Source organism: Cenococcum geophilum, assembly GCF_001692895.1.
Source record: "Cenococcum geophilum 1.58 unplaced genomic scaffold K441scaffold_26, whole genome shotgun sequence".
NCBI lineage: Eukaryota > Fungi > Ascomycota > Dothideomycetes > Gloniales > Gloniaceae > Cenococcum > Cenococcum geophilum.
Genome location: NW_027137584.1, coordinates 1,081,507 through 1,104,037, shown reverse-complemented (window position 1 = coordinate 1,104,037; position 22,531 = coordinate 1,081,507). Strand labels below are relative to the sequence as shown.

Here is a 22,531-nt window from a genome sequence, read left to right as displayed (position 1 = left end):
TTATTGCCCTGGTACACGTCTGCTCTCGGTACTGTCGCTCCTTGCCGGACATACACCGGAATTGCATCGAGGCAGACGGACGTCGTAGTCTCGCCCTCATTCACGGAGGTCTTGTTGAAAGCATGCGTGTAAAGCTATTCTCGTACGGGCGGTCAGCAAACATCGCCGAGGCGCGAATTTGGTGGTACAAATGATTAACAACGTCGTAACCTCCCTGCCGGAGGTACATTGAAGATATTATGCGCCGCGTTTACATGAGACAATGCAATCTCTACACTAGGCTGTGAATTTCTCCCACATTATTACACACTAATAGCAGATGCTCCAAGCCTCTGATCCCCACGACATAGACTTAAAGTATACATGATCCATCCCGCAACTTCTGTCAAGCACGTGCGAATTGTGGCTTAGCCCCGCAATTGCCGCGCCTTCCTTCTTTTTCCAAGACCAGGCTATACGGAGGACGGAGCAAAAAGAGATTTCCACTTCCTTTTTGGGACTAGTGGCTGCCCCCCATAAGGTCACCAAAGTTATGGGGGCTCTGTCGCCTGAGTAACGGGATTTTAGGCGGTCTATGCCCCTAGACCCGCCAAAGACCCCCTAAAGAGGCCTAAACCTTAGCAACCTGATAGGCACCTTATGGGGAGAAAGCCGCTAGTCCCAGAAAGGAAGGGGAAATCTCTTTCTGCTCCGTCCTCCGTAGCTGCCTCTTCGCCGTCATCATAACGATTCGCTTCCCTCGTACTCGTATGATGAACCAGACTACCGGCGCTCGCGGTGACGTTCCCTTCTCCCAGCGTGCTGCTGCGCATTCGCCATAATTCGTCTCTTGACGCGAGACAATAATGGCAAGCTCGTTCTGTGCGAACGGACGATCATGACCTCCCTGCCTGCGCGATTCTCTCCTATACTTGGAATACGGAAAATAGCCAGGAGGTGACCTTTGACGACCTGAATGCAGATGCGGGCAAGGATAAGCATGGTTACCGAAAGATTCTCTTCTGTGAGGACAAGGTAGCTGCTACGGGACTGCGATACCTCTGGATAGACACGTGCTGCATAAATAAGAGAAGCGAGACAGAGCTTTTAGAAGCTATCAACTTTATGTTCTGCTGGTACTAGAAGGCTACTTGGTGCTACGTTTATCTATCAGACCTCTCCGCCAAGTAGCGACGAACTATCATTACCTCATACCTGGCAACCTGCGTTCAGAAGAAGTCGTTGGTTCACGCGAGGTCGGACACTGCAAGAGTTGGTTGCACAGAGTGGTCGAGTTCTTCACGCAAGATGGCCAGCGACTGGGCGACAAGGCGTCATTAGAAACGATAGTCCAGGAGATCACTGGTATCGACAAGGCGGCTCTACGAGGACATCCGCTAACCGAGTTGAGCGTCGAGGAGCGAAAGTCGTGGGCAGAACACCAGAGCACGAAGATGAGATCTATTCATTACTTGGCATATTTGGCGTCACGATGCCCTTAATCTATGGCGAGGGAAAGGACAGAGCATCCAGGCGGCTCGATGACGAAATCAACATACTTTCAAAAGGTAGGCAGCAATATAAGTCCCTACGCTAGGGAGTTAGAGCAGGATCAGCCCGAAGCAGTGCTGACGAAAGATAGCACCTGGATTCGACAAATTCGGCGTCGATATTAGCCTGTCAAGACTTCCCTCTTCAGATTGCTCGGTGGGTGATGAGGATGGTGCAGATATTTAGATTGGATACGGACAATGCGCTGGACTCGGAGGGGATAGGCTGGAGTGGCATCGTGCGTTTTCCATGGCTGACAAGACTGAAGCATGCAGACTAACATCGATGGCAGGACATACCCGCTGCAGCCGAACCGTACGCCTACCCTGCTTCGAAGTTGCGTGATGCAGTGCGACAAGCGGCCCGGTCAAGTTCGTTGGACTATGGGCGGATAGCAGGCGTAGCCAATAAGACGACTGGGACGCCTTTAGACACCACTTTGAGTGGCGAGTCGGCATCGTACGAACAGGCGCTAGATACTTCTGGGCTGGCGTCAAGAAGCTTGCAGGGGACAAAGCGCCCGCGAAAGACCTCTTAGCGATGTGCGACGCCCTACGAGACATCAACCTCTGGGACGTCGACGTGATGTGAATTGCATCAAGGTATCGATAGAGTTATTTGGGAGCTCTGAGCCTGTGACGAGCATAGATCTCTCGGCATGTTGCTAATAGCTAAGAACAGCATTGGCCCTAGTTTAGTCTCTGCGAACTTGCTGCCTTGCTTCTCCGTGCGATGCCTTTTCAGCTTTCCTTATTTCCTTGAAAGCATCGTGCAAGCTGAAGAGCAGGGTCAGAAGCCCGCCGATTGCCGTCACAAATTGGTCCAAATCAGTGATTGCAGCACCCGTCATCGCCGCAAACCTCATCGAGTTTCCGCTCGCGCTGTACTGCCACAGATACTTGATGCAAAATGAGCACGTGCCTATCACTAGAGTAGAGCATCCAGCCATCCAGCAGCTGATCCGACCTGGAGACAGCCGATGCCATTGGAAGGCCTTCCCAGACTCGGGTTCTGTGTCATTGTCCGTTGCGAAGATGCGCAGCATGACTGACAGTACTTCGACGAGGTAGACGACGGACGTCAGCGAATACCAGCAGAGTGATATTATCAGCAGGGGCATGAGGTGGAAAAGAAATGGCCGAACTAGGAGGCTTGAACGAAAAGGAACCCAGTTTCTCATCAATAGGAACTCCACAGAGAAGCACATCCATCCACCAGCCAAGGCCATCGCCATCCTCTTCCTTTGACGCTTCCAGGCTGCCACAGCGTACAGAACACCGGCCAGCATGATGAAATCCTCACACACTGTCAGCGGGGCTTCGATTGCAGCTGCAGCTCGCACAGCAGTCGAAGTCGGGGTGCTGAGCAGCAGATGCAAATTCCATCCGTCCAATTGGTGCACTTGAGACCAGATATGTGCTGTCGCAATAATGGGAAGCGATAGTGCTGCGATGAAGTCGTTGGTGATGGAGTCGTTTGATGCTGATGTTGGGTTTATGGTCCAGTTGACGATTACTGATAGCAAGATGGAGAACCAGCAAGCCAGGTTTCCTGGACCGTAGAGCGATGAGACGAGGGCGAGGCGAATGGGCGCTGGTATGTCGTGAACAGCCCCATTCGAGATCATTGAAAGGTAATCTGGCCCGGCACTGATACAATAGGAGGAGGTCCACCGCATCCTGGTCTATGGGATGTATGATGTAGGGCTCTGCTTCTGACTGTCGCCTGGTGGCAGCGATGTTCACCTTAGGCAAAACGAGGTCGCGCTGAGCAACCAAAGTGCTGTTGCGAAAAATGGATGCGGTCGGTCTTCTGCAAGTATGAGTGAAGATATTTGCTTGCGTTGGCTAAAGACAAGAGATTCGGAAAGAAGCATAGCCTTGTGGACAGGGGCTTGGGTGGTGGCAGTGTCGCACCTCGTCATGTTTCGATTCCTCCACCTCATCTCACCGCAGCGACAAGCTGAATGTTTCATCTCAGCACGGGCGGCGGCAGTGCAGCTACGGCCTCCTTCGCTTTCTGCAGGCTTGGTACTCAATCAATTCAATTCAATTGAGGCCTTGAATTGATTGAATTGAAAGCTTTGTAAGCAGAAGGCTTAGTTAATTAAATTAATTGATTCAATATTAAAACGATTGCAACTAATTGCAACTATGTAGTAGTTAGTGATTATTACGAGTCTTAGCATGGTGTTGATGCAGGAGGACCTACCTAGCGACGCCTGGATCGCTTTCTACCGTTGTTTCTGTTACTCCTGCCGTTAATATAGGCCTATTATGGGTCTTAGCGTGGTATTAAGTTACTATTCTGCTATATACCTTCTATTCCTTTCTTTTACGGCCGCCTTAACTGCCTATCTACTATCTTAATTACGCCTTCCCTGTCCCACGATCCTACTGCTATTAAAGCTCTAATTATATTAGATTATAGTCATGCGCGATTAAGAGTAAGGAGTAAGCCTATAAGGCTAAATATTTGTTTAGGGTCTAATAATATTAGTAGAATAGTTATTAAATTAAGAGCTATGTGAGTAAGTTGTGGATATTAAGTCCTATTTACTTTAGCTTGCTAATAGGTAATTAGATCCGTACATTAAACGTCTTTAGGGTAACCTACTCGTACTAGCTAATTATTATACTTGTTATAATCTTATATAGATATAGGCTAAGTAAAGCTGCTAGTAAAATAGTTATTAATTTTAAATAAGAAGACGCGCTGCTGTTTAAGAACCTTACTATTAGTAACTAATTTAATCAGAAGGAATTTATATTTAAGCTATAGATTACAAATAGCTTACTTAGCTATTTTCTTCTAACTAGCCCGTCCTTTACCCGTCTAGTATTTATTAGCGAACGTCTATTTAATTAATAAATTAAGGACTATAGTAGTAATATAGGCAGGCGAATAATTAGTAAGTTAGTAGTATTCGGTTAGCTTTAGCTAAGCTGCATTAATATTATGGCGGAAGTAAGGCTCCGGGTAGTGTTTGTACTCTATTTTAAAGCGCTTAAATTAATTAAGTAAATACTTAAAAATAGGAAGGACCTCCTATAAGGATCCGAATTTACCTATATTAATTAGTTTACAATAGAAATTAATAACGTTAATTTATATATACCTTCCTTTAAGCGTTCTTCTAGTCGCTTTATAGTAATTTAAAGAGGCTTTAAAATAGCTTAATATTTAGTTAATATAGCCTAATCGTCCTCTATTAGGTAGTTTTTAATAATATTAGGCTCTTTGCGGACTCTTATAGGCGGATCCTTTATACCGTTCTTAGTAACCTTAGCCCAGTATATCATCTATTTAATAACTTTATTACTAATAAGGCAATTAATAGGGTTTTAAAGCTTAATAGCTCGTTTAATTGCTAATTCTATAGAGTTCCAGCGCGTCTTTACTGGCTTAATTAGAAGAAGCTTAGTAGCGGTTTGCGATGCGTTATCTTTAAGCTCTAAATCTTAAAACTTAAATAGCTTTTTAATACGTTACTTAGAGTTAAATATCTAAAAAATAATATTATAAAGCTTACTAATAGGCCTAATCTTCCTTTAAGCTAATATCTGCCGGAGGACCTTATCCTTATTCTCTTCTTTTTTATCTAGAGCCCTTAAATCTGCGCCAAAAAGCAGTATGTAAGTAACTAGATTAATAATATGGCCCATATAATAAAGGCAATAATATAGCGGATTAAATCCAAACTTAATAGAGAGTTCGTTAATGTAGGTATTATTATTATTTATGTTATCCGCTATAAAGTAGCCTACCTACTACTCACCAATTCTAAACTTAGTAAGGATTTTCTTAACGCTAGCTATAATATTAACGCCTAAATATCGCTCTTCTTAAAGAGGGAGGGCTAGAAGGAAGGAATAGTGCTAGTTCTTTTTATCTATAAAATAAACGACAATTCCTATATAGTAGTTAGTAATTAATATAATAAAGGCCTAAAAGCTAAGCTTACTAAGTAGTAATAGATAATTACGAGACATCTAAAAATTAAATAATAGATAAATCTTGCCCGGAGCTCTATATAGTAGAGCAGTAACTACTTCCTTATATTAATTAAACTTAGTAATTATTAGCTTTCTTATTATTTAATAAGTAGGTAAAAGGCCTATAGTTAATATAGCTTAATTAGCGTACCTTATAAGATCGTAAAATATACTACTTTTAAGCTTATAAAATAGAATGTTATCACATATAACCTATCGCATTAAAAGCTAAGTAAAATAATCCGGACTAAGGCTCTGGATAATAGTGTTTATTCAGGCTTAATCCTTTAGCTTATTAGCTTAAAGATATAGCTGTTTAAAGACTAATTATCCTAGCTTTACTTTTTTTCTAGGACCGTTACTAATATTGTGTTCTTCTAGCATGTGCTTAGAATAATTAGTAGTGCCCGAATCCAAATATATATGTTATATATAGGCCTTCTTCCTATAGTAGATTTTGCAGAGCTAATACCGCCTACTAGTTTTACTATGCTTAATATTATATCTATACTGCTATATAGGCCTTCTTCCTATAGTAGATTTTGCAGAGCTAATACCGCCTACTAGTTTTACTATGCTTAATATTATATCTATACTGCTATATAGGCCTATAACGTTTGCCTGCCGTTAAATAAGGAACATGGTAGCTAAGAATACGCTTTTAATTAACTTCTGTATAGTCTTCTGGCTGAGGATTGGTGGTAGACGCGTTGGTATTGCCATCTAAGCTGTAAGCGTACTAGAGGTTGGTAGGGACGGTAGGATTAGAACAAGCTATAGAGAGTATTAAGGTATTTATTTGGCCATTATCTAACGTATTAGAAGCCATGGTGGTAATAAAATTGATATTATTAGTGGGCAAGTCTAGTAGTAAAACTCTTCTTACCTGCTAAGACTCTGGCGATAATATAACACTGTAAACAACGGGTGATGCTTGGGTAAACCTTTTTTGGTAAGGAGGACTAAGAAAAATAAAATCTAGAGCATTATTGTATGTTATATTCAGCATATTTCTATATAATATTAAAAGTTTTAATATTTATTAATCAATTTAATTTAACTAGGACTTTTATATTGATTGAATTGCCAAGCCAGCGAGCTCTCAGTTGATTGAATTGATTGAGTCTTGGCATTTAATTCAATTCAATATTGAAACCTGGGTGATTGAGTACTAAGCCTGGCTTTCTGCAACCATAGCAGCAATCGAAAACAAAAGGCTAACTTACTACTCTGTTTTCCAACTCTTATCTGGGTCGGTTGATGAATTTGCGCAGTCTTTCGCGTTTTGTCACTTTACAATAGGGAGGAACTGTGTCGCCCAGAAAGCGGTTAGAGTATCATAGACATGAGAGTCTGACGTAAAACACAGCATGATTAGCTATAAGATTGCACAAAATAGTACTTACATAATATTACTCGATTGTGATGGCTAGTTGCCGAAAGCGGTGCGGCGGGCCTACCGACATAGAGGAATTGCCTCCTGTACCTCGCACATTATTGATCATAGTTTCGGACAATCATATACGATTATATAGTTCCGATTAGCCCCCTTTATAGATTTAAAAGTAATATGTCAACGGTGGTAGTGTTGTAGCGAGGAGTTTTAGCTGTAACATCAACATATGCTCTGTGAAAATCGAGCCACAAGTCGACCATACTTTCGTAATATTAAGATGAGAAGCGTCCAGAATATAAAGAACTTGCTTGAGAACACACTGATTATAGCAGCATGATGACATCGACAAGCGTGCGAATGCTGAGATGCTCAGAAGTTAAATTGTTCCGGAACACCGGGTGCTCCGCCACACAGGGGGGAGGTTAATAATTTTCTTGTGCATTGGTAACCCTAGCGTGGAAGTCCTGTTCGAAATTGCCTGACCAAAACGTTGGTCCGAACCCTGAGGTAGGAGGCATTTCTATACGCGAAGAAAGACCGGTATATCCCTCCAGAATAGACTTAAAGTCGCCTTTGCATTCCGGTAAGATGATGTAGTATGTTAGGCGCTAGTATTTAAGATGAATTGTGCTTGCCCTTCTTTCGTGAAATCATATAAACCCATCTCAGCTAGCACTGTTAAGCAAAAATGGAGCTCGAGCATTGTTACAATTAATACCGTCAGCGTTTCCAACCCCTTTCAGATCGAAAGATACATTAGCATTGGAGATACTTTCGAAGAATGGATATTCCCAAACTTCATAAATAAAATCTTCTGGGTCTGTAGTAAACTGCGCGCCAAGAAAGGGATACGAAGAGCCAACTTGGATTTTGGCTATGGCTGGACTGATCATTCGAGCAGTGATCTGTCCACCACTGTTAGGCATCCTTCTAGGAGACGAAGCGCTCACGGTTTTCACAGTAGAGTTAGTGGCGCCAGCCAAGATTGCGGTCACAATAATGTCCTTTCCATCCTTAACTAAGAGAGAAAATGGAGAGCCCTTTGAGATTGAAATAGAATATTCAGACGAGACCAAAGGCACAACAAATAACTAAGAAACGCAGGAGCCTGAACCAACCCATCTCTGGTTTTTATTTGAAGGAAGCCAAGGAATCAAGGAAACCGAGTATCGGTACATTATGAGACTGTCGTCTAATAGCATACTGTTCCTGATCTCCAGCTTGAGGTCATATTTTTCCGATGCTGGTTCCAGTAATTGGTCAGTTTTAAAAATTCGACTTGTGGGGTCCTTGCGGGCAACTTTGGTTTCGTAAAAGCAGAGAAGCGGAATCTTCCCCGCATTCAGTGCGGAGAAACCTCAAAAAGTGGAGTATTCACCGGGGTGGGAATCAGGGTAAATGGTGAGGAAGGACGTAAAATTGTGATATTCATTTTGCAGGAAAGGGAGCGAATTTGGGGGTAATGGAAGCAATGTTCCTGTATAAATGACGGACGCAAAGATATCGTCTTCGATTAGAGGTGGTGGCGTAGGGAGGCTTGCAGGGCAGGCTGCGGAGGCGCTAGCCAAATCGGATCAAGCTTCTCTCGGCGACGGGTTATCAACGCCTTACAACACTATCTTCTTTGAAAGAATTTGGATTTCTCCAAGTCTCGTCTATTTCTATACTGACCTCATCCGAAGATCTTAATGCACCGCTATTTCACTTGTCTGAGTACACTACCATGTCTGACCTTACTCGAGATACCATCTGGGATATCCACCATCTCATCCCATGTCCATAAATCATCGCTATCGGCGTACTGGTAGTGCCCATGATAATCATCGGCCCATCTAAGCATGGAGTTAGCTATTCAAGTGTCAATGGTTATGAAAAGTAGCACTCACATCCTATATTTTCCGCTCGGTAATTGCACCACTACTGGGCCTTCCTTAATTCCCCAGTTCGCAAAATCGTTGGTTTGTTTATACTCCCACGGCCCCATCACGCTCGTCGCCGTTAGATGCTCAACATACTTCTCGACTTCGTTTTTCATAAACGCATGGTAGGGCGTACTTTTATCGTCCTCTTTGTATATTACGAACATATCGATATGGCTCTGTAGTAATCCTCCATTGCTCTCATTGACGTTAAGCTGTTGGGCTCGGCTCCAAGACTTGAGATCAGAGGAAGTAGCTGTGAAGATGTAGGGCTTGAAGATGGATTCGCGAACCACGTGATCAGGGTTAATGAGAGTCAGGTCGGGTTGGCGAAGGGAGACGATGATGTGGATTTTATTGGTTTGAGGATCTTGAAAGAATTCCTGCACAATGGAGTAAGATTCCCATCATACATTACAGGAATAGAGATGACACCGCTTCTGAAACCTGGTGCTGCGCGTGGGAGAGAAAAGAAAAGAGTGGGGGAGTGGGGGGAGTTTACCGGTGCCCATGTCTGCGCAACTTTGAACCCATTATGGGAGGATTTCACGGTCACTACCGGATCCCAATCGATGAGGTTTTTACTGCGGATGATAGCAAAGTCATCACCGTCCCAGTCAGTCGTATGGCAGATGTAATAAAAGCCGTCTGAGTGCAGTATGATGCTTGGATCGCGCAAAAGACTGTTTGCTGGCTTATATGTACCCATCGCAAGTGCTTCCCAATGTACTGCATCGTCGGAGACGTAGATATCGAGCTGTCTTTCATTCTTGCTAGTTTCGCCGCCGAATGTGGAAAATACATAGTTGTAACATATCGGACTATCGCAAGAAAGGTCTTCTGAAGACGATGAACTCATTGAAATCGGAGATCTGGGTTTCCCTTGGAACGAAATTGTGAAGAGGAATATGACGGTAATGACTGTATATATTCTGGATTAGAATATATTACAAAACGCAATTATTAGGCTAGGATGATCTGGGGCTTGTGCTGTGAAGACTCACGAAGAATTGTCAAGGGAAATATTATTTTAGAAGTGCGTCTAGTTATTCTCCGCATTGTGGCTTCGCGTAGCAATTGTGCACAAGTGCACAATTACCGAGAACACTGTATAGTCATTCCTTTCACTGTCTTTAGGCCTACCGGCACCGTCTCCAGCAACTTCCTGGTAAATGCTGCAAGCTTCAGTCTGTAACAAACATAGCTCAGCCCTATTCGAGACACGTCTTGGCAATGTGTGATGCAGGGAGGGACTGGCGCTGCCCTGGCGAGAAACGCAGAATCAAGTTCCTTGATGAAGGAGAATCCAACCCCGTGAGCCACTCCAACGAACTTTCTCGCAAGAGAAGACTACCACGGGTAGGTAGATGGTGCCAGGGGAAGTTTAGGTGAGTGAAATGTTGACGGTTCGAGTACACAAGATAGAGGGTGGCGTTGAACGTCTTGGAAACGAGACACGCTAATTCCGGGTATTGTCTTGGCGGACGGACTAGTGTAAACGGGCCAATAATACAATCAACACTTTTTGAACATATTTTGTAAAGGGCATATTGAATGTACATAGGAGGTAGCCAGAGCGAGCCCAAAAATATGACTAATTATAGAATATCTTGGGCTATGATCATGAGTGTTTTTGCCGATTGAGAATTTAATTGCGCTAATCCTATTTTGGATCTGGATGACGACCATCAACCACTATTGTACTTCGAAACACCAGTCGTTTTCAGCGCTGGCAGGTGCATTTTAATCATGCGACGATATTGATGGTGAACTATTACAATAATTGCAAGACAATTATTCCATATTGAAAGCATCATCGATTCCTCTTTCCCAACTCTCGTATTTCTTCTGAATTCTCTCACTACGAGCACGCCTCAGACACGTACTAAACTATCAAAATGCGGATAAACATCTAATACCTTGAGATCCCCACAACCCGTGGGTCTTCCTTGGTTAACTAGACTATGTTGACGGGCAGTTTAGTACCCGAATGCCGAATTTTGGCCTCGACTTGCTTCCAAAGCGGTCTCCTGTCTTTTCTCATTATGCAATATATCACAAGTATATAAAGATGTCTATTCAAAGCGAAGTCACGCCTCCTCTGAACAGCAACATCAATATCTATCACAATCAGCCTTTTGGCTTTTCGCTTTGAAATAAGGCTTATTTGATAGAGAATTTGTTGTTCATTCGTTTTATAGCCTCGATAATACTGTGCCGTATGGCGCTGCGTCGTCGTCGCGATAAAACGTCTTACCCCTTGGAGGATCGCGAAGTTTCGCGTCGCGTCTTTCCACAGCTGTTGATAAGTAGTCTTTCCTGACAATTTTTCCCACAGGGTTTTTAACAGGTTTTAAATTGACGCTTTCCAGCTTCCTCTCCTTCTCCTTCCTACNACGTCGTCGTCGTTAATAGCCTTCAATACTACCTAGAGATTCTACGTTGCTCGAANGGTCTGTTAACGATACCCTACGGGCGCAAAGAGACGATATATATTCCTACATTCATATTNGTTGTTGGGCGCAGGCCTCGTACTGTTAGGTTCTAGCAGTACGCGTTGTTTGGGGCAATGAGTGCGTAATTATCTACCACTGCTTGACAGTAGGGAACCTACTATGCAAGCAGGCTGAGGCGAGATTACCCTCTCCTCGGGCCTACACCCCCCAATACAATACAAATACATATTTGGAATATATCTCTGCGAGCGAGTGAATAGATTCTTGGTGTTTTTCGACCCTCATGACGTTTGCGTCAGGAACTAGTATAGCAGAGGGTGGCAATGTAATTATTTAAACCCATTTCCCTTCCCACAGAATTCTTATTAATATTACCCATATCATCACTTTCTATAATTTCAATAAAATAGAGTCAAACTCAATATTGTCTCTCCACTCTCGCTTTAACAATCCAACCACTCTAAGTGACAGTAATTTTCTAATCATTCCCATTTCTCAACAAATCCGCGACAATGCGCGCCTTCACTATCCTCACCTTCGCCATCGCCGCCATAGCTACCCCCCACTCCAAAACCGGCAAAGCAACCCATCCATCAACCTGACCGAACTATACACCTGCAACGGTGCACCCTACGCCCCCTTGAACTACACCTGCTACGATGGCCAGCTCTGCCCCGTCATCAACGGCCGAAGACAGGGAGCATGCGGAGGTGCCTACTACGACCCCGCGCTTTATGGGTACTTACAATTTCCCCTCAACAAATCTCCCGTTCCTGCCCAAACATACAACCGGATCTCAGCTCCACAGACGCATATATACTGACTAGTTTAACTGCTAGGTGCACGGACAACATCCTGGTACAAGCCCATGCCGGCACCTTCTTCAACAGTACCTGCCTCTTTGTACCCAAGCACGCTTGCCGTGTCGGGAGGATCTAGCCCATCCACCAGCGGCGCGGCTTCCGCATTAGCTGCTGCTACCTCTGCAACGCTCTCGCTTTCATTGGCTCTTAGCAGCCTCTCGGCGGCTGTGAGCTCGTTAGGTGCGACTGCTACTAGTAGCACTTGAGCAGTTTCCCTGTTGGGCATACGGATGGGAAGGGGTTTAGATGTGTAGAGGCGGATTGGAACCAACATACATGAAAGGGTGAGAAATCAGCATGTACATAAAAAATGCGTATGTTTCGGAGCAAAGAACATAACAAGACTAGGAAAAAGAGGGCGAAGCAAGAATACACAGTACCTTATCGCTAATCCGTCAAACATTTGGTTCGGGGTAGATTTGTAGAGACATAAAGAGGGTAAAGAATAGAGTAATACAAACATCAGTAGAGCAGGCTCAGATCTCAAAGAATGGGTTAGATGCTTAAGCAAACCTTTTAATCTGATCGGAAGTGTCATTTCATAAAGCATCACAAGTGATCAAAGTAACCCGATTTCAGCAATTACAATAGCTCAAAATTTTTTATTTACAACACCGCACCCTAGCTCCTCATTCTCACGCATAATACTTGCAATCACTCTTATGCTCCTTATTCCCCTTCTTCCTTATCGGCTCAAAGGGCGCCAAGCACAGCCAGCAAAACTCCCACGAACACGCTTTACAAGTCATGTGATCGCAGCCCTCATTCTTCTCAATACTCGCCCCGCACCCCTCCCCAGGACACTTTTTCGTCGTCTCTTTAATCGTGCGCTCGCTCGCCTGCTCCTCCTCGATCAGCTTCGCCGACCGCTTGCTCAACGCCATGCGGGCGTCGTACTGCTCGCACGTCTCGCCTTTGTGCCACTCGCGCTCGTGGTTAACGCAGTAGGCGAACTTGCAGGAGGTGCAGCGGAAGATGGGGTTTTTGCTGGGACTGCCGGTGTGGATCTGGCCCGAGGTGCAGTCGGGAGCGCGACACCAGCGGAAGTCGGGGAGGGTGGAGAGGACGGCGCGGGTGGAGAGCGCGTCGAATCTGCGTTCAGAAAACTCATGTTAACCTTTCGTCTCGTAGTCGTACGTCCCAAATGTGAAGCGTAGGGTGTGGGAGGGGGGCTTACCTGGCAAACATGTCCGGCGCTGCAAACGTCTTCATGTTCTCATAATCTAGCTTTTCGTCGCATTCTGAGCACGTCACTTTGTCCCAGCCTTTGCTTTCCATGCTCGAGGCGATCCAGCTCTGCAGACATTCCAGACATGTCTGTGGTGGATGAGTGCAGCGGACAGTTATGCTAATGGGGAAGTCGATTACGGATTTTGAATCGTTGCAGACGATACAAGACTTTGTTTTAGAGGGTACTCCTGGGCGAGACCATGTTTCTGTCGGAGATGATTTTGCTGGGATTCTGGGAGAAGGTGCCCGCGGCCTTTTTATTGGAGAAGCTGCTATTGGGGAAATTGCTGGCAGTGGTGAGTTGTCGAAAAGCGGGGGCGTGATCCCCGGATTGGCCTCTTCAGAATTTTCTGATAGAGGTGATACCGCGATTTCAGAAGGTGCGTTTTCGAAATATAGCCGTTTTGGGCGACTGGGCTGTCGCGATACTAACTCTGGTGTATGGCATGTCTGGCCTGTCAAAGGGTCGTTTGCAATATTTCTTGATAATGTGACCGATGTAGCTTCCTCTCTACGAACTGGCTCTGAAAAAATAGGAGAAGGAGAGACAGCTGGTGAGGAAGAAGCATTGCTCTGGCGAAACTCTGACTCGCTCTCTAGAAACTCTCCAGGGATAGGCCGTAGTACGTTTGGGGAAACCCGACGAGGTTCTTTCTTTCTTCCGGAATTGAAACCCCGAGAGGACGCTAAACGAGAATTTTTATATCGTACCCGAGTGATCGGTAGAGTTGTAGGTGTTTCTGATGAGCTTGAGGAGGCGGCTGCCGATAGTAATTTTTCTTCAGCATTTCTACGAGTCGTTGGCTGAATAAAAGGAACATTATCCAGAGATCTAATTAGCTCAGATACGGCTGGAGAATTATTCAGTCTCAAATTTTGGAGAGCCCTAGATATGTCTATTGGGCCCGGATATCTTGCTCTCGACGTATGCAGCGGAGGAGGTCGCGCCGGGGGGAAGAAGGGACCGCCTAGCTGGTTGATATTTCCTTCTAATACAGAGCCAGGAACTGATAAAGAACCCATAGAATCTCTTGTGGCAACAAAAGCCATTTAAGAGTATACCTCAAGTATGAGAAACTGCAGATGACAAGGAAAATGTTATACAAACCAACATAGTGATTATGAGGATTAAGAGAGAGGTTAATACGAAGCCAACGCAGCAAGGCAGACATATCACGATCAGCGACTCCTGCTGTGTTTCAGGCTTTTAGAGGGGCTGTAAGGTTGTGCCTAAGCGCACAAGCCGGTGACAATGGGCTATACGAAGCGTAGGATTTTCTTATGGATCCCCGCAGGGCCGGTCTGTTCAGCTGTTGCCCAGCATATTTAGTGGCGACGGCGAAATCCTTTCTTACAAAGGTAGGCTACAGTTGACAGAGAAAAATCTGTTCCGATAGGTTGGTGAAAATAAGACTTTAAGTTCTTTGGAGCCGTGTTAAAAATAGTTGGTCGAGTGGATAAAGGTCGTGTATGCCTTGCACAAGCACGGGCCAACACAGCCACAAACATAGCACCTCTGGCTGATAACTAAGGTCACAAGCAAACCCATGAAACGGCTGTGCTCAGCACCATCTATTTACCTTCTTCTAGAAGCCTAGGGTTTCCGCAAGCAAGGAGGTTCATGAAAGTTTATGATTCAATGAACTGTCGGTTCAAGTAAGGCGCATGGCTTGGCTGGTGTACCCGAGGTCGTGGACTGGACCGTAAACTGCTCCAGCAAGCAAGTCAGGCCATTAGGCTCTCTTCAAGACCCACGTACTGTTTAGCTTCACCGAAACATATCTACTAGAGTCAAAGAATACACTAAGTCAAGGCCGCAATGTTTCACTGGTGGTTCGACCATGAAAAGGGGTCGAGCTGCAGCTGAACCAAGCGTTATGGTTGGAACAAACTATGGATGAGGGTGCCTGTAAGCTTTGCAGTGTGTGGGAATTGAACAAGCGACTTGATTGTAAATCTGTGGAAATCAAGAGGTATATATACATGAAATGGTAGCTGAAATGGGAACAGTGATCTGCAAGCAATATTGATCTGCAATCAATATATAGGGTGGCGTTGAGGCTGTCTCGGCAGCACCCGTAGTCGGTTACAGTGCCTCGACAAGGAGAAGGCATATTTTGAGTCTCAAAGACATCTCCACTAATATAGAGTAGTGTCCGAAACGCTCTTCATTTGGTCAGAGGTCTTTGTTGGAGCTATGCAATAATCGAACCTACATCTTTAAATAACCATTCTTCCATGTACTTTTATTCGAGCCATGGCTCACCACAAGATACAACAAACACCAGCAACCGTTCTATGACCCATTTAAATGTCTCAAAAATTCATCCGCCTTTTTTACTGCTCGTACCGCTTCCTGCTCGAATCCAAGTGGATTACCACACTTGAAAATATCATGCGGCGCCGCTTCCTCAATCCAAATCTCACACCGCTTCCTCTTTATCGCAGACATCTCTTTAAAGAAGCCAGTCACTTCCGTAAAGTTCAGCTCTGCCCCGCCAACCATCATGAAAATCGGGGTTGGGATCGCAAATGGACTGCTTAGTATCGTTATATACGGATTATGCACTGAGATGCCTGTTTCTGGACGCGGCGTGTAGGTCTCTGCACTCTATGCTATGAGGTGGTGGTCTGGGAGGAAGTCTGTGGCATATTGTGGCACCTTGTACACGACCGTAGGATCAAGCAAGGGCGGGCTTGCATCACACTGGGGCGACCAGAGCCATGCGCATTGTGGGGGCGGGAGATCCAATTCGGCGCCGTGGTCAGATATGTAGCGGAGGAGCTGGAGCGCCATGTGACCGCCAACACTGTCACCCGAAAGGATGATGTTGGAAGGCAGGATAGCGAGGTCGAAGATGAGGTACGCGTAAGAGGTAAGAGCATCTTGAAGTGCGGCTGGAAATCGTCCGCCTGTATTTGCAGAGAGTCGATACTGGGGGCAAAATACATGGCCAACAGATGTATGCTTGAGAGTGATTGAGGCACCGAAGCCACAGTCCACAGTCCGCCCATCTCCAAGGGTGTAGCCTCCGCCATGGAAGTGGAGAACTACATCTTTGAGTGGATTCGAATGGTCGATGCGTGATGGATACCATGTCCCTCCAATCTTTGTCGGCCTAATTTCGGGGTCCGCGGTGATAATGCCTGTATAAAGTGTTTCTTGTGCAGGTGGCATGACAATGAAGCGTTCCTTCTCTTTCCCCGGTTTAAGATCACATGGTGTGCGTAACCGAACGAGGCTGATAATTTGGATGAAAGCCCTAAAAATAAGGGTGCAAAGTGATTGCCTCCAGGTCCATTTTGGATGTTGGCGAGTAGATTTGAATAGAAAATAGATACACCAAAAAGGTACTCTGACGAGCGTGGCGGCTATAAAAAGAATCACCCAGAAAACTTTGTACAATCATCTTAGGGTCGGAAATAGGCACTGCAGATTCCATGATGAGGAGATATTTGGTGGTGCTGCTGTGGAGATCGCATTCTATTCAAGATTTTCTCCATCAGCATCCAGCCAGAAAATACAGTTCTTAGTTGCAGATGTAAGTATGTGCTATCGGGTCGGCTACATTATCTTAAATGATTGGTGAGTAACTGACAACTGTCATTAAGCTTATGTCAGCACTGTTACCTGTGATGCATGTTCATGACAGTTCATAACATACCATAGAATCCAGGATCGTAAGAGAGACTTATTCCTATTTGGACTATTTCCTATTTGCTATGCTACAACCTAACCATTAATGCATCATTTGAATCCTATTTAACCGGGTTTACAAGAAAGTCAAGTGCCGCACCCCAGAGCAAGAAGCTCAAATAAAAATCTCTAGCTCGTGCCTCACTAAGTTCTCCTCGTCCAAGGACGGATAGTAAGGAACCATAGAATCAGCGTTTTGGACATACGCATCGTTGTAGAGCCGCCAGTAGGGCTGTCGGACTTTACGCGCAGAATGAAATAAACCAGCCCAGACGTAGTTCATGACAGTGCCAGTGCCAACCGCCACACGAATGGCATCAATTGCCTCAATGATTCGGTCAATGACGTGGGGACTAGTCTCGAAAAGATTTGGCCAGAGTAAGTTTAGCAGATGCAGCATGGCATCTTCACACCCAAGACCGACAACACCAAGAGCGACATGCTTAACCACCGAAGCAGCCGTTTGGCGATGCACTTGATCTCGATCGATGAGAGCATCTTCAAGAAGCGGTGTAATCGCATATACGTAGTCTTTGGCCATCTCGCCAATGTATTCGAAAAGGAAGGATAGTGATTTCAGAACACCGTTCTGGACATTGAGTTCAGGAACACGATACTCATTCATGAGGGCTGGAAGTACAGTAAACGGTGCGCAGGTTTCGGCAACGATACCGATGGCAACAGCTGTGCATACACGCGATTGACGTTCCTGTACTCTGAGATTGTTAAGTAGGGTGGCGAGAACATCTTGCGGTCCAATGGCTTTAGCAATAAAACCAAATGTGTTGTTTGCAGCACGACGAATACCCTTCTTATGTGCTTTGAGCATGTCTAATAATTCGAAGCAGATTCTCATCCACTCGCGTGCATTGACGCTCTCAGGGCCTCGATCAGCAATACGACCGACAAGGTCGATAGTGTTCTCTTGTACTTTCTCATGGCGATTTCGAAGAATAGGCGTAAGTCGTGGAAGGAGATCCCTGATGGGTGGTTGCATTTGATTAATGCCAACGACAGTAACAATAGACCGGAGAGCACCGAGAATAGAGCCAAGAACCTCGGGATATTCTTCACCGAGGTATTCGTAGAGTACCGTGCCCAGTTTACCCATGAGAGCGTCTTCGCCACAGTGACTCATGACCATGGTAATGCGAGAAACAAGATCAGCAGCTTGTTGTCGGACAGTAGCGGACTTGTTGTTCAACCTCCAGAGAATGGTACTGACGATTTGTGGCAGATACGGTTTGCATCTTGTTCCTAAAGCATTGACAACAGTGCCAAAGCCATTGAGCATGACAACGTCTTCGACACTCTGCTCTTGGAACGCGTGGAGGATGCCATCGACGAGACGTTCTTCAAGTCTTTCCCCAATATCAGCAGCACCCAAGCTAGCAACGACTTTTTCGACTGTCTCTACGGTCATCTTTCGGTAGGCCTCGCTCTCATCTTTGAGATTGTTGACAATCCGTTCCACAATCTCGCTAACTCCAACCTTTTGACCGAGATCGACCGTTGTTTCCACGACTTGGCGGTAGTTCCTCTTGTCGAGGGCCATACGCCGGACCCAGAAGCTTTTGAAGAACTCGCTCAAAACATTCTCTTTCAAATAGGCAGCAGTGACACCATCGGTATTGGCACACTGCGAAACCACTTTCAAGACTACTTTCTTCATCTCTTCATCTGGTGAAGAGAATTCCCGAAGCAGAATCTCCATAATCTGGCTGGTATAATAGTTGGCGTATTCTTCGTCCATCAGCGGAATAATGTAGCCCACAGCTTTTAGGAATGAAGCCAAGCTCTTGCCACGCTGTCTTCGGGCACCGGTCCATAATGGGTTGAGGATGTCGTCAAAACTTTCAATACCATATGGATTGGCAGCTTCAGCAAGGGCCGCAATAGCCAAACTAGTAACCATTCGAACTTTTGTCTGCTCATCATTAAGATTGTCTCCGATGCAGTCAACAAGCCCCTTAAGGTGAGGCAGGACAGCGCACCCCATGAGGATGGGAATTTGCTGAACAATCTTCACTCCAGTGTGTCGAGCTTGCCAAGACTTCTTACTCCTACACACAGCCCGCAAGAAAGGAAGCAATGCGGGTATGCCAAGAGCTGAAGCAACCACCGCAAAAGCTCGAGCGGTTGTGTTTCGGACATACTCATCAACGTGATCGATATCTGGTCTCATCGTGCTGATCATGTGGGCGAGACCAGCGGCTTTACTAAGATTGGAGATGATTTCACGGCCCTCAACTCGTGCATAGTAATCTTGGTCGATTAGGAGCGGTTCAATGACAACTAGAATCTTGTGGACGTATGGACGAACGAGATCATCTAGCTAGTTAAAGTTAGCATATATATACCCGAATCAACTAAGGATTTGACGCTTACTTTATAAAGCACTCGGTCGATGACCTTCACAAGCAGATGGCGCTCTTGGTCTTCCAACGTCTTCTCCATCAGCAAAGGGAGAATCTGATTGAAGAGCGGTCCGGCTCCGAATTGCCGAGCGTTGTCAGTGAGCTGTCGAAGAGCAGTCTTCCTCATTGGGGGGGTTCCATTCTTGACCTTCAAAAGTAACCGCATAATCTTGCGCTCCTTGAGTTCCTCCACGCTCATTTGATTCTCGTCTGCGCCATCCACTAGCTTCCCGAAGTACGCCATATCCTCAGCCTTAAAAAATTGAAGGTCACCGACGCCAGGAATCTCAGTTGGTAGTTGCTTGCCCATTACTCGAGCATTCTCGGGTTCTTGCATCATGAATCCTCCGTACCCGTTGGCACTTGCAGCTGGGGCCGGAGTAGCCATGAGTTTACGAGCGGCTGCTCGAATTGGTTCGTAGCCGGGAGGCGGATCAAGAATCTTATAACCCTCGGATGGTAGCATCAAATCTAGTTCTTCATCAGATAGCGGCGCATTCCGTGACGAGATGTCTGTGCCAAATGACATAACACCCCCAACTTGTGAAGGATGTATGGGAGTTGCCAAGCCTGCAGATACCATGGGGGTAGCACCTCCAATAGCGGGAGCTTGATCCCATCTCGATTGTCGCTTGGGTAGTTCTTCTCCTGGTGCTGGTGTTTGGTCCCATCTAGAACGCTTCGGCTTTGCCTCTTCTTCCTTCGCTTCGTTGGCTGAAGCAGTTTCTGAAGATACATCCCATCGTTGCTTCCTCTTCCTCCCAGCGGTTACAGCAACTGTTGAACCAGCCTCGCTGTTCTCTTTGTCACTCGAGTCCTTCAGAGTTGGATGATGTTCGACCACGCCATTTTCTCCTTTAGCTTCCTTCTCCGCGATTAATCTCTTAACGCGCTCTTCCTCGCGCTCCAGATCCCTAGCAGCCATGACCTCGCGATAGCTCAGCCCATCTTCCTGCGCGCCAGCTTGTCTGTTCTCTGCGAAAGGGTCAGCCCGAGTTGGAGTGAGTGCGCCTCGTTCAAATCGTCGCTTCTGGTAGTCGGTTTCCCTCGAAGCTATCTGTGCTTGCTTCTCTCGACTCATCAAGATGTCATCCTCCTCAGTGCTACCGTTCGCAAACTCATTCACTTGCGCCTTGGTGGCGGTATATTGTCCAACCAAGCGCCTCCCATTTAGCTCATCTGAATCATCCATGTCCTCGTCTTCATCGTTGACAGCGATGGACATGTTGTAGCCGGCATACTTGTCGACGCCATTGCGCTCGTAGAGTTCGGTATCGAACGTCTCAGTCAGGGAAGCCTTGGTGGAATTGTCAGTGCGCTGGTTAGCTGGGTCGAAAGTTTTAGAACCTTTCTTCCCTGCGTTTGCTGCGTTGCGCTCTTGCTGGAGGCGCCGGATAGTGTCGAAGTCGGCTGAGGTAGGGATTGTTAGCGGAGAATCAAGACGCGAAGGACTTAGGAACATACCGTCAGACATTGTTGAACGAAGTCAATGAAAGCTTTTAGCTGTGGCAAGGCGTGCAGTCAGATTGGAACTGACAAGATGTGCGATCAACGCATGTGGATTCACAGGTGTGAGGTTGATGGGCTGGAGGGGAGGCGACGGTGAGAAGAAGTCGCTGCCAAGACTGAACTAGCCTTTTTGGTCTCGTGATCCTTAGCCTCGCTCTCGCCCCTGGCAGATTGCGCCACAACCTTCTTCACTTTCAAAAGCAATGAATTTCACATTTCCAAATAAATTGAATAGACCCTTCCTTGGTTTATATAGCGAGAAGCACTCTATTTTAACAAAAAGTCAGGTATATTCCATTAGGCCTTCTAAATTAAGTTCGATAAGAATTATTTCTTCAGATTAACACTGAAAAGATTTTATCAATTATAATTCGCTATCTTGTTCCGCAGTAAAACCTATTAGCAGCCCTAAATGCGTTATCTCAATGGTGTGGGTAGTAGTACCGCTATCTATTCTGGGACCGGCTCGTCAAGCTATGTATAGGTTTCAGGAATCTCGCGGAGGCACCATCTAATTAGCCACTTTGGATGGCATGNAGCTCTTACAAACTTATCAGGACACAACCGTATTTAATAACTTTATCCCACATCTCAGCACCATAAGACCCGATATTCCTGGTAGAAGGTATTGTCAATACGAACGGGGTAGAACTAAACAGGATCATGGTCTCCTTTTGGATTGTTTGATTGTGGTCAATGTAACAAGCCCTTACGTTGTATATTCATGATACATTTCCATTACACCTGTCTTTTTTATGTGCAGATTCCCACGAATGGCACATGTTTCATTTGTGTACGTTCCGAAACTAGAACTAGGGTAAGATCTTGATTAGGATGCTTCTAATTAGCATATGAAAGAACGTGAAAGTCTTGAGAGGGACATGAGTAGAATTATTCCTCGTGACTGTATTTTCGTATTTTCGCTCTAAAATAAGCTGATGGGCTAATACGAAACAAAGATCACAGATAATCAAATCATGATTATGAGATGCGGGGTTTCAATTAATTACAAATCTCAAATTAAAAAGGACGAACCGTTCGGAGAAGTACCTGACAGCAGAGTCCGAGCTAGATGTGAAGTGTAAGACAATGCGTTGAGATTGAAGGAAGTCAGGAAGGATGGAATAAAGTGACCTAAAGATTGACATGCAGACAGTGAAATTGATAGGAAAAGAGATATAAGACCATGTGCACACCATTATTCCATTACTGGCCCGGGTATATAATCCATCGCATTACATCCCAATTAAGGACGTCTGCTAAGTTGCTTGGCATCAATCTCGATCCATTACCAGCTTTTTGCTGAGAAACCTTAAATATGACATTGGACACGTTCATAACCATCTTTATAACCATGCGACTTAGACCAATTGGAAACTCAGAGAATAGTTCTCGAAAGCACGTGCGTTTCAGGAATGCAGGTGGCTTTTTATACTACCAATATACTAATGAAAGTCAGCTCCAGATTAAAGAAAACGGTGAGGCTGAATCAAAGGGTTACATCATCTAGGTCAAAGGG

The 22,531-nt window shown here is 45.4% G+C and overlaps 7 protein-coding genes across 7 annotated transcripts; 2 read left to right on the top strand and 5 right to left on the bottom strand.

Annotated features, from left to right (window-relative positions):
• Positions 1-879: 879 nt before the first annotated feature.
• K441DRAFT_565233 (uncharacterized protein) lies at positions 880-1,122 on the top strand (the record flags this gene model as incomplete). Its single annotated transcript, XM_067643691.1, has 1 exon — positions 880-1,122. A coding segment is annotated over one exon (243 nt), but the record flags the coding sequence as incomplete, so codon positions are not given.
• A 70-nt stretch (positions 1,123-1,192) lies between these two features.
• On the top strand, positions 1,193-1,777 carry K441DRAFT_722951 (uncharacterized protein; the record flags this gene model as incomplete). The annotated part of the gene is made up of 1 exon (XM_067654079.1): positions 1,193-1,777. A coding segment is annotated over one exon (384 nt), but the record flags the coding sequence as incomplete, so codon positions are not given.
• Positions 1,778-2,224: 447 nt separating this feature from the next.
• Positions 2,225-3,208, bottom strand: K441DRAFT_678144 (uncharacterized protein; the record flags this gene model as incomplete). The annotated part of the gene is made up of 1 exon (XM_067651135.1): positions 2,225-3,208. One exon carries the CDS (start codon positions 3,206-3,208, stop codon positions 2,225-2,227), a length of 984 nt encoding a protein of 327 aa, XP_067503023.1.
• Positions 3,209-8,484: 5,276 nt separating this feature from the next.
• K441DRAFT_612807 (glycoside hydrolase family 43 protein) lies at positions 8,485-10,315 on the bottom strand. Its single transcript, XM_067645628.1, has 4 exons — positions 9,845-10,315; positions 9,343-9,761; positions 8,808-9,223; positions 8,485-8,753 (listed from the first exon to the last, which is right to left on the bottom strand). Exons 1-4 carry the CDS (start codon positions 9,897-9,899, stop codon positions 8,618-8,620), a joined length of 1,026 nt encoding a protein of 341 aa, XP_067503022.1. The 5' UTR covers positions 9,900-10,315; the 3' UTR covers positions 8,485-8,617.
• A 2,412-nt stretch (positions 10,316-12,727) lies between these two features.
• Positions 12,728-13,958, bottom strand: K441DRAFT_706110 (uncharacterized protein; the record flags this gene model as incomplete). The annotated part of the gene is made up of 3 exons (XM_067653636.1): positions 12,728-13,251; positions 13,337-13,507; positions 13,909-13,958. The coding sequence occupies 3 exons, from the start codon at positions 13,956-13,958 to the stop codon at positions 12,795-12,797; spliced, it is 678 nt and encodes a 225-aa protein (XP_067503021.1). The 3' UTR covers positions 12,728-12,794.
• Positions 13,959-15,685: 1,727 nt separating this feature from the next.
• On the bottom strand, positions 15,686-17,037 carry K441DRAFT_687728 (alpha/beta-hydrolase; the record flags this gene model as incomplete). The annotated part of the gene is made up of 3 exons (XM_067652119.1): positions 15,686-15,991; positions 16,052-16,745; positions 17,021-17,037. The coding sequence occupies 3 exons, from the start codon at positions 17,035-17,037 to the stop codon at positions 15,686-15,688; spliced, it is 1,017 nt and encodes a 338-aa protein (XP_067503020.1).
• Positions 17,038-17,201: 164 nt separating this feature from the next.
• On the bottom strand, positions 17,202-20,977 carry K441DRAFT_687727 (putative splicing factor 3B subunit 1; the record flags this gene model as incomplete). Its single annotated transcript, XM_067652118.1, has 3 exons — positions 17,202-19,421; positions 19,475-20,913; positions 20,968-20,977. 3 exons carry the CDS (start codon positions 20,975-20,977, stop codon positions 17,202-17,204), a joined length of 3,669 nt encoding a protein of 1,222 aa, XP_067503019.1.
• Between the last annotated feature and the right edge of the window lie 1,554 nt (positions 20,978-22,531).

Bases quoted from the DNA above. Each gene is read 5' to 3' on its own strand.
- K441DRAFT_612807 (XM_067645628.1), bottom strand. From the start codon at position 9,899: ATGCGGAGAATAACTAGACGCACTTCTAAAATAATATTTCCCTTGACA. The intron at 9,762-9,844 runs GTGAGTCTTCAC...GAATATATACAG, and splicing joins ATTTCCCTTGACAATTCTTC to TCATTACCGTCATATTCCTC. The intron at 9,224-9,342 runs GTAAACTCCCCC...TCCATTGTGCAG, and splicing joins TTGCGCAGACATGGGCACCG to GAATTCTTTCAAGATCCTCA.